This window comes from Arachis ipaensis, chromosome B9, assembly GCF_059453495.1.
Source record: "Arachis ipaensis isolate K30076 ecotype BB chromosome B9, ASM5945349v1, whole genome shotgun sequence".
Taxonomy (NCBI): domain Eukaryota; kingdom Viridiplantae; phylum Streptophyta; class Magnoliopsida; order Fabales; family Fabaceae; genus Arachis; species Arachis ipaensis.
The window spans coordinates 42,480,559-42,491,530 of record NC_142444.1 but is presented as its reverse complement, the minus strand read 5'-3'; the positions used below and the strand labels follow the sequence as shown (position 1 = coordinate 42,491,530).

The window sequence follows — 10,972 nt, the reverse complement described above, 5'->3', positions numbered from 1 at the left end:
CATCATCAATTAATGTTTTGATTCAAAAATTTCAAGTTTGTTACTTGCTTGTTAAGAAAGATTCAAAGTTTAAGTTCTAGAATCATATCTTATGATTTCTTGTGAATCAAGTCATTAATTGTGATTTTAAAAATCAAATCTTTTTCAAAACTAATTTCAATCATATCTTTTCAAAAATATCTCTTTATCTTATTTTTTTCAAAATTTGATTTTAAAATATCCTTTCTAACTTCTTATCTTCTTATCTTTTCAAAATTGATTTTCAAATTTGTTTCAACTAACTAACTAACTTTTTGTTTGTTTCTTATCTTTTTCAAAACTACCTAACTAACTCTTTCTCTCTAATTTTCAAAAATATCTTCCCTCTTTTTCAAAATTTCTTTTTAATTAACTAATTATTTTAATTTTTTATTTTAATTTTCGAAAATTACTAACCTTTTTCAAAAACAATTTTCGAAAATCACTAACTCTTTTTCAAAAATTATTTTCGAAAATTCTCTTTCTCTCTCATCTCCTTCTTTTCTTCTACTCACACAGGGGAACCTCTATACTGTGGTAAAAAGGACCCCTATTATTATTATTATTTTTCTGTCCCTCTTTTTCATATGAGCAGGAGCAAGGACAAGAACATTCTTGTTGAAGCAGATCCAGAACCTGAAAGGACTCTGAAGAGGAAACTAAGAGAAGCTAAATTACAACAATCCAGCAAGCACCTTTCAGAAATTTTTGAACAAGAAGAGGAGATGGCAGCCGAAAATAATAATAATGCAAGGAGGATGCTTGGTGACTTTACTGCACCTAATTCCAATTTACATGGAAGAAGCATCTCCATTCCTGCCATTGGAGCAAACAATTTTGAGCTGAAACCTCAATTAGTTTCTCTGATGCATCAGAACTGCAAGTTTCATGGACTTCCATCTGAAGATCCTTTTCAGTTCTTAACTGAATTCTTGCAGATATGTGATACTGTTAAGACTAATGGAGTAGATCCTAAAGTCTACAGGCTCATACTTTTCCCTTTTGCTGTGAGAGACAGAGCTAGAATATGGTTGGACTCTCAACCTAAGGAAAGCCTGAACTCTTGGGATAAGCTGGTCAAGGCTTTCTTAGCCAAGTTCTTTCCTCTTCAAAAGCTGAGTAAGCTTAGAGTGGATGTTCAGACCTTCAGACAGAAAGAAGGTGAATCCCTCTATGAAGCTTGGGAGAGATACAAAGAACTGACCAAAAAGTGTCCTTCTGACATGCTTTCAGAATGGACCATCCTGGATATATTCTATGATGGTCTATCTGAATTGGCTAAAATGTCATTGGATACTTCTGCAGGTAGATCCATTCACCTAAAGAAAATGCCTACAGAAGCTCAAGAACTCATTGACATGGTTGCTAATAACCAGTTCATGTACACTTCTGAGAGGAATCCTGTGAGCAATGGGACGCCTATGAAGAAGGGAGTTCTTGAAATTGATACTCTGAATGCCATATTGGCTCAGAATAAAATATTAACTCAGCAAGTCAATATGATTTCTCAGAGTCTGAATGGAATGCAAGCTACATCCAACAGTACTCAAGAGGCATCTTCTGAAGAAGAAGCTTATGATCCTGAAAACCCTGCAATAGCAGAGGTGAATTACATGGGTGAACCTTATGGAAACACCTATAACCCCTCATGGAGAAATCACCCAAATCTCTCATGGAAGGATCAACCAAAGCCTCAACAAGGCTTTAATAATGGTGGAAGATACAGGTTTAGCAATGGCAAGCCTTTTCCATCATCTACTCAGCAACAGACAGAGAACTCTGAACAAAATACCTCTAATTTAGCAAACTTAGTCTCTGATCTATCTAAGGCCACTGTAAGTTTCATGAATGAAACAAGGTCCTCCATTAGAAATTTGGAGGCACAAGTGGGCCAGCTGAGTAAAAGGATCACTGAAATCCCTCCTAGTACTCTCCCAAGCAATACAGAAGAAAATCCAAAAGGAGAGTGCAAGGCCATTGACATAGTCAACACGGCCGAACCTGGAGAGGAAGGGGAGGACGTAAATCCCAGCGAGGAAGACCTCCTGGGACGTCCAGTGATCAATAAGGAGCTTCCCTCTGAGGAACCAAAGGAATCTGAGACTCATCTAGAGACCATAGAGATTCCATTGAACATCCTTATGCCATTCATGAGCTGTGATGAGTATTCCTCTTCTGAAGAGTATGAGGATGTTACTGAAGAGCAAGTTACCAAGTACCTTGGTGCAATCATGAAGCTGAATACCAAATTATTTGGTGTTGAGACTTGGGAAGATGAACCTCCCTTGTTCACTAATGAACTAAGTGATCTGGATCAACTGACATTGCCTCAGAAGAAACAGGATCCTGGAAAGTTCCTAATACCTTGTACCATAGGCACCATGATCTTTGAAAAGGCTCTGTGTGACCTTGGTTCAGGGATAAACCTCATGCCCCTCTCTGTAATAGAGAAACTGGGAATCTATGGGGTGCAAGATGCTAAAATCTCATTAGAGATGGCAGACAATTCAAGAAAACAGGCTTATGGACAAGTAGAGGACGTGTTAGTAAAGGTTGAAGGCCTTTACATCCCTGCTGATTTCATAGTCCTCGATACTGGGAAGAATGATGATGAATCCATCATCCTGGGAAGACCCTTCCTAGCCACAGCAAGAGCTGTGATTGATGTTGACAGAGGTGAACTAGTCCTTCAATTGAATGAGGACTCCCTTGAGTTTAAAACTCAAGGACATCCTTCTGTAAACATGGAAAAGAGGCTCAGCAAGCTTCTCTCAAAACAGAGTCAACCAGAGCCCCCACAGTCAAACTCTAAGTTTGGTGTTGGGAGGCCACAACCAAACTCTAAGTTTGGTGTTGAACTCCAATATCCAAACTCTAAGTTTGGTGTTGGGGAGTCTCAACAATGCTCTGAACATCTGTGAGGCTCCATGAGAGCCCACTGTCAAGCTATTGACATTAAAGAAGCGATTGTTGGAAGGCAACCCAATTTCTATTTATCTAATTCTATTTTTCTTGTTCTTTCATGTTTTATTAGGTTCATGATCATGTGGAGTCACAAAATAAATATAAAAATTGAAAATGGAATCAAAAACAGCATAAGAAAAATCACACCTTGGAGGAAGACCTTACTGGCATTTAAACGCCAGTAAGAAGCATCTGGCTGGCGTTCAACGCCAGAACAGAGCATGGTTCTGGCGCTGAACACCCAAAATGGGCAGCATCTGGGCGTTTGAACGCCAGAATTGTACCCTGGAGAAGAGCTGGCGCTGAACGCCCAGAACAAGCATGGTTCTGGCGTTCAACACCAGAAATGGGCAACAAATGGGCGTTCAACGCCCAGAACAAGCACCAATCTGGCACTGAACGCCCAGAGTTGTGTGCAAGGGCATTTTGCATGCCTAATTTGGTGCAAGGTTGTAAATCCTTGAACACCTCAGGATCTGTGGACCCCACAGGATCCCCACCTACCTCCACTCACTTTTTCTCACCCTTCTTTCACACAATCCCATAAACACTCTTCCCCAAAACTCTTCACCAATCACCTCAATCTTTCTCCCCTATCACCACTTCACCACTCACATCCATAAACTACCTCATAAACCCCACCTACCTTCAAAATTCAAAATCAATTTCCCACCCAAAACCCACCCTTATGGCCGAACCTTACCCCCCCTTCCCTGTATATATAGCCCTCCATTCTTCCTCATTTTCACACAACACAATCCTCTCTTCCATATTTTCTTCTTCTTCTTCATCTATTCTTTCTTTTCTTGCTCGAGGGCGAGCAATATTCTAAGTTTGGTGTGGTAAAAGCATAATTTTTTTGTTTTTCCATTACCATTAATGGCACCTAAGGCCAGAGAAACCTCAAGAAAGAGGAAAGGGAAGGTAAGTGCTTCCACCTCTGAGCCATGGGAGATGGAAAGATTCATTTCACAAGCCCATCACTAAGAAAAGGATGGAGCAAACAAGAGAGCCCATTCATGGAGCTCAAGAGACGCATGAAGCTCATCACCATGAGATCCCGGAGATGCCTCAAATGCATCTTCCTCCACAAAACTATTGGGAGCAAATCAACACCTCCCTAGGAGAATTAAGTTCCAACATGGGACAATTAAGGGTGGAACATCAAGAGCACTCCATCATCCTTCATGAAATAAGAGAAGATCAAAAAGCAATGAGGGAGGAGCAACAAAGACAAGGAAGAGACATAGAAGAGCTCAAGGACATCATTGGTTCCTCAAGAAGGAAACGCCACCATCACTAAGGTGGACTCATTCCTTGTTCTTATTCTCTATTTTTCGTTTTCTCTATGTTAAGTGCTTATCTATGTTTGTGTCTTCATTACATGATCATTAGTATTTAGTAACTTTGTCTTAAAGTTATGAATGTCCTATGAATCCATCACTTCTCTTAAATGAAAACTGTTTTAATTCAAAAGAACAAGAAGTACATGAGTTTCAAATTTATCCTTGAACTTAGTTTAATTATATTGATGTGGTGACAATGCATCTTGTTTTCTGAATGAATGCTTGAACAGTGCATATGTCTTTTGAAGTTGTTGTTTAAGAATGTTAAATATGTTGGCTCTTGAAAGAATGATGATAAGGAGACATGTTATTTGATAATCTGAAAAATCATAAAAATGATTCTTGAAGCAAGAAAAAGCAGCAAAGAACAAAGCTTGCAGAAAAAAAAATAGAAAGAAAAAGAAAAAGCAAGCAGAAAAAGCCAAAGCTCTTAAAACCAAAAGGCAAGAGCAAAAAGCCAATAACCCTTAAAACCAAAAGGCAAGGGTAAATAAAAAGGATCCCAAGGCTTTGAGCATCAGTGGATAGGAGGGCCTAAAGGAATAAAATCCTGGCCTAAGCGGCTAAACCAAGCTGTCCCTAACCATGTGCTTGTGGCGTGAAGGTGTCAAGTGAAAACTTGAGACTGAGCGGTTAAAGTCAAGGTCCAAAGCAAAAGAAGAGTGTGCTTAAGAACCCTGGACACCTCTAATTGGGGACTTTAGCAAAGTTGAGTCACAATCTAAAAAGGTTCACCCAATTATGTGTCTGTGGCATTTATGTATCCGGTGGTAATACTGGAAAACAAAGTGCTTAGGGCCACGGCCAAGACTCATAAAATAGCTGTGTTCAAGAATCATCATACTGAACTAGGAGAATCAATAACACTATCTGAACTCTGAGTTCCTATAGATGCCAATCATTCTGAACTTCAATGGATAAAGTGAGATGCCAAAACTATTCAAGAGGCAAAAAGCTACAAGTCCCGCTCATTTAATTGGAGCTATGTTTCATTGATAGTTTGGAATTTATAGTATATTCTCTTCTTTTTATCCTATTTTATTTTCAGTTGCTTGGGGACAAGCAACAATTTAAGTTTGGTATTGTGATGAGTGGATAATTTATACGCTTTTTGGCATTGTTTTTAGTATGTTTTTAGTAGAATATGGTTACTTTTAGGGATGTTTTCATTAGTTTTTATGTTAAATTCACATTTCTGGACTTTACTATGAGTTTGTGTGTTTTTCTGTGATTTCAGGTATTTTCTGGCTGAAATTGAGGGACTTGAGCAAAAATCAGATTCAGAGGTTGAAGAAGGACTGCTGATGCTGTTGGATTCTGATCTCCCTGCACTCAAAGTAGATTTTCTGGAGCTACAGAACTCAAAATGGCGCGCCTCTAATTGCGTTGGAAAGTCGACATCCAGAGCTTTCCAGAAATATATAATAATCCATACTTTGGCCGAGTTTAGATGACGTAAAAGGGCGTTGAACGCCAGTTCTACGCTGCTGTCTGGAGTTAAACGCCAGAAACACGTCACAAGCCAGAGTTGAACGCCAGAAATACGTTACAAACTGGCGTTCAACTCCAAGATTGACCTCTACACGTGTAACATTCAAGCTCATCCCAAGCACACACCAAGTGGGCCGCGGAAGTGGATTTATGCATCAATTACTTACTTCTGTAAACCCTAGTAACTAGTTTAGTATAAATAGGACTTTTTACTATTGTATTAGACATCTTGGGACGTCTGGTTCTTAGATCATGGGGGCTGGCCATTCGGCCATGCCTGAACCTTTCACTTATGTATTTTTAACGGTAGAGTTTCTACACTCCATAGATTAAGGTGTGGAGCTCTGCTATTCCTCATGAATTAATGCAAAGTACTACTATTTTTCTATTCAACTCAACTTATTCTGCTTCTAAGATATTCATTCGCACTTCAACCTGAATGTGATGAACGTGACAATCATCATCATTCCCCCACGAACGCGTGCCTGACAACCACTTCCATTCCACCTTAGATTGAATGAGTATCTCTTGGATCTCTTAATCAGAATCTTCGTGGTATAAGCTAGATTGATGGCAGCATTCATGAGAGTCCGAAAAGTCTAAACCTTGTCTGTGGTATTCCGAGTAGGACTCTGGGATTGAATGACTGTGACAAACTTCAAACTCGCGAGTGCTGGGCGTAGTGACAGACGCAAAAGGAGGGTGAATCCTATTCCAGTATGATCGAGAACCTCAGATGATTAGCCGTGCTGTGACAGAGCATTTGGACCATTTTCACAAGAGGATAGGATGCAGTCATTGGCAAGGGTGATGCCTCCAGACGATTAGTCATGCAGTGACAGCGCATCGGACCATTTTCCAGAGAGGATTAAAAGTAGCCATTGACAACGGTGATGTTCTTACATAAAGCCAGCCATGGAAAGGAGTAAGACTGATTGGATGAAGACAGCAGGAAAGCAGAGGTTCAGAAGAACGAAAGCATCTCTATACACTTATCTGAAATTCTCACCAATGATATACATAAGTGTTTCTATCCTTATTTTCTATCTATTTATTATTTATGTTCGAAAACTCCATAACTATTTTATATCCGCCTGACTGAGATTTACAAGGTGACCATAGCTTGCTTCATACCAACAATCTCCGTGGGATCGACCCTTACTCACGTAAGGTTTATTACTTGGACGACCCAGTGCACTTGCTGGTTAGTTGTATCGAAGTTGTGAATGAAAAATGATTTATTAAGACGTGCGTACAGAGTTTCTGGCGCCGTTCAATATTTTTCTTATGGTTTGTGGCATAAAAGATTAGGCCACTCAGCATACAAAACAGTTCAGTTAATATTGAATCAGTGTAATTCTTGTGATAAACGTATGAATAATACTGTAACTCATAATTCTGTGTGTGAAAATTGTGCTCATGCCAAAATGCATAAAACTACATTTTCTAAACCAATAACTATGTATATATCTCCTTTGCAATTAGTGTTTTTAGATGTTTGGGGTCCAACTTCCTTAATATCTCATCTTGGTTTTCATTATTACGTTACATTTTATCGATGCATACTCTCGCTATGTTTGTACATACTTATTGCTCAATAAATCACAAGTTTTTCAAGCATTCAAACAATATAAAGCTTATATAGAAAATCTGACAAGGTTGTACAATAAAACAATTTCAAATTGATAATGGAACCGAATATACATCTCATGTTTTTAATGATTTTTTAGCGAAAGAAGGTATTCATTACAAGTATTACAGGTATTACTACGTCAATGCCACTACTGTACTAGGATGAGGCTGTCACAAGCAACTTACTTGATTAATAGACTTCCATCCTAGGTTCTATCTAATAAATCTCCCTATGAATTTTTATTTTCATAAATTCCTGATTATAGTATGTTGAGAGTATTTGGTTATGCATGCTGTCCTTGGTTAAGATCTTACAATAGACATAAACTTGAAAACAGGTATCAAAAAATGTGTTTTTCTTGGATACTCCCTAGATTTTAAGGGTTATAGGTCTCTTTCATCCAGTAGAAAAATTTATGTTTCTCGAAGCGTTCATTTTGATGAAACACATTTCCCATATTCTGAATTATTCACTAATAATTTTTCTGTTAAGAAGTTAGCTCAGCCCATAAATAGTCATGATTTTGCTCCTTTGTTCACCCGCCATAACTTATAGCTACTCATGTTCCTATTGAGAATAACACTTCTCAATCAGCTAGTGCTACTCTCTCTTTTAATACTGATCGTTTGGATAATCTTGCCCATGAGCCTCTTAATACCACCCTGAGTTCTGATTTACCCCTTAACTCCACTTCTATCCCTATTTCAGGCATAAAAATTTAACTCCCTCACTTAGATACTCATGTCACTATAGCTCATTGACCTTCTATTAAACATTCAACACTCAATACTAATAGACATTTTATGGTTACTAAATCTAAGGCTCAAACCCATACTCCCAATGTTTTAAATTCTGTTGTTGCATCCCCTGATTACACCCAACAACCACCAAAATCAGCTAAATTAGCTATTACTCTTTCTCACTGGCATAGGGCTATGAGAGATGAATATCAAGCTCTTATGAAAGCTAATACCTGGACTGTAGTGCCACCACCATATAATGCCAAAATTATAGGCAATAAATGGGTCTTCACTATTAAGAAATAACTGGATGGAACTATACAAAAGTACAAAGTACGATTTGTTGCTCAAAGCTTTTATCAAGAGGAAGGCTTTGACTTTGAACAAGTTTTTAGTCCTGTGATTAGGCCAGCTACAATTCGGTTAGTCTTGAGTATAGCTTTATCTAAAAACTGGGTCTTGAGGCAATTTGATTTCAATAATACTTTTTTGAATGGGGATTTAAATTAGGTCTTATATATGCAACAACCTGTTGGGTTTGAACAAATTCCTTCCAATTATGTTTGTAAATTGCATAAATCTATTTATAGATTAAAACAGGCCCTTAGACAATAGTTTACCAAATTAAGCTCTACACTTCATTATTTTGGTTTTTGAACACAAAATTTGATACATCTTTATTTGTTAGGTAAGATTGTGGTTCTGTTATGTACCTTTGGTGCTATGTCAAATGATATAATCGTTACACAAAACAATGCTACTAAAGTATAAACTCTAATTTCTTCACTGGACAGCATGTTTTCTTAAAAGGACTTAGCACTTTAAATTACTTTTTGGGTATTGAGGTTCAACGAACAATTCAGGACAACTGCATCTATCCCAAACCAAATATATCAATGATTTATTGACAAAATTGGGGATGGCAGCATCCAGTTCCATGTTCACTCTAATGATATCTTCTCTTCAATTTCTCTCTACAGACTCAAAAAAGTTTGACGATCCAAAGATTTTTAGAACAGTGATTGGCTCTTTACAATATTTAACTATCACAAGACCTGATATAGCATATGTAGTGAGCAATTTTAGTCAATTTATACATTCAACTCTTGTTAGTTGGATAATTAGCTTGTTAATTATAGAAATTAGTTTGTCATAGTCAGGTTAGTAAAATTAGTTATTCTCACTTACATGTATGTATATATATGTGACAGCAAGATTTGTAAGAGTTAAGAAAAGAAAATGAAAAATACCGAAGGCACTTTTTTGCTCCCAATTTTCTCTCTCTCTCGAACTGTCTCTCTCACCTTCTACAATCCCCTTCTTCTTCTAATCAACAATTGATTCAATCATGGACGCAGAACAGAGCAGTTTCAACATGGTGCGGTGAGCGTTCCATAGATTGAATCCTTCATTTCTTCTTTGTACTCTCTTTGTACTCCCACCTCTTAATTTCTTCTCTTTCCTTAAACTTACACTATAGAGTTTGATGAGAGTTTTTCACTCCACGATCTTGTGATATTGCTGTGGTGAGAACTCCATTCAACGGGATTAAGGGAAGAAGATTCTGAATCGGTCATTTACTAGATTCATTGATCAAAGATTTCAATTCCTACTCCAATGGATTCCAACCACACCCCGAATCTTGGAAGCATCGATCTCCAACTTTTGGCCCAAATTGTGGCGCAAATCACTAGTATGCAATCCGCATCGACGAAATCAACTGTGAGCCCTCATCTCGATTTGGCTAGTCCTTATTATTTGCATCCAGCAGACAGTCCAGGTAACCGCTTGATTTCTAGGGTTCTTGATCATCAGAATTATCACAATTGGTCGCACTATATGCTGTTAGCGCTTAAATCAAAGAACAAATTGGCCTTTATTGATGGTACTCTCCCGAAGCCACCCGTAGATGACCCGTTGTTTGAGGCTTGGGATCGTTGCAATACTTTCGTCGTCTCCTGGATTCATCTTTCTCTAAGCAGTGACATTGCTCAAAGTGTAATGGGAAATAGTATAGGCAAGGATTTATGGCAAGAACTCAAAAATCAATTTTATCAAGGGGATGTCTTCAAGATTGCTGAGCTCCAAGAGAAGTTGTTCTCAATCAAGCAAGGTGATCTGTCTGTCACTCATTATTTCACCAAACTCAAAGGAATTTGGGAAGATTTGGAAACTTTTAGATCCCTCCCACAGTGCAACTGCACACCGAAATGCACCTGTGTCTTTGACACGGTTAGCAATTATCAAAATGATACTTTTGTGGTGTGATTCTTGAGGGGCCTCAATGAACAATTTGGAAGTGCTCGATCAAACATTATGCTTATGAACCCTCTTTCCTCCATTGATTCTGCCTATTCAATGATGCTGCAACAGGAACGGAAACTCTTGGGCACTGACATTGTTAAGCCGAGCCCTTTGTTGAGCACTGCTTCATCACACACTTTTCAGTCTCGAGGCGGTCGAGGACGCGGTCCAGGTGGCAGAGGAAGTTCTAAGCTCTGTGCTTACTGTGGTAAAACTGGACATCTCATCGACACTTGCTACCGCAAGCATGGAATGCCTCCACATCTTAAGAAACAGAACCAAATCAATAATCTCACAGCTGAGGATGATGATTACGGTGAACCAATTATCTTGTATGAGAATCAGGGGGAATCTTCACATTCAAAGTTTACTTCAGAGCAAAAAGATGCACTACTGGCCCTTTTGCAGCATCATGGAGCCAAGGTCAATCATAATATGAATCAAATTGCTCCAGCCAATGACACCACTCCTGGTGA

At 38.4% G+C, this 10,972-nt stretch overlaps 1 protein-coding gene and 1 non-coding gene across 2 annotated transcripts; one reads left to right on the top strand and one right to left on the bottom strand.

The window, feature by feature from the left end:
• Positions 1 to 1,139: 1,139 nt before the first annotated feature.
• Positions 1,140 to 1,247, bottom strand: LOC148544451 (small nucleolar RNA R71). The gene has a single exon (XR_015900218.1). It is a non-coding gene; the product is annotated as a small nucleolar RNA R71 (small nucleolar RNA).
• Positions 1,248 to 9,809: 8,562 nt separating this feature from the next.
• On the top strand, positions 9,810 to 10,460 carry LOC110266826 (uncharacterized). The gene has a single exon (XM_021111857.1). It carries the CDS (start codon positions 9,810 to 9,812, stop codon positions 10,458 to 10,460), a length of 651 nt encoding a protein of 216 aa, XP_020967516.1.
• The last annotated feature ends 512 nt before the right edge of the window (positions 10,461 to 10,972 follow it).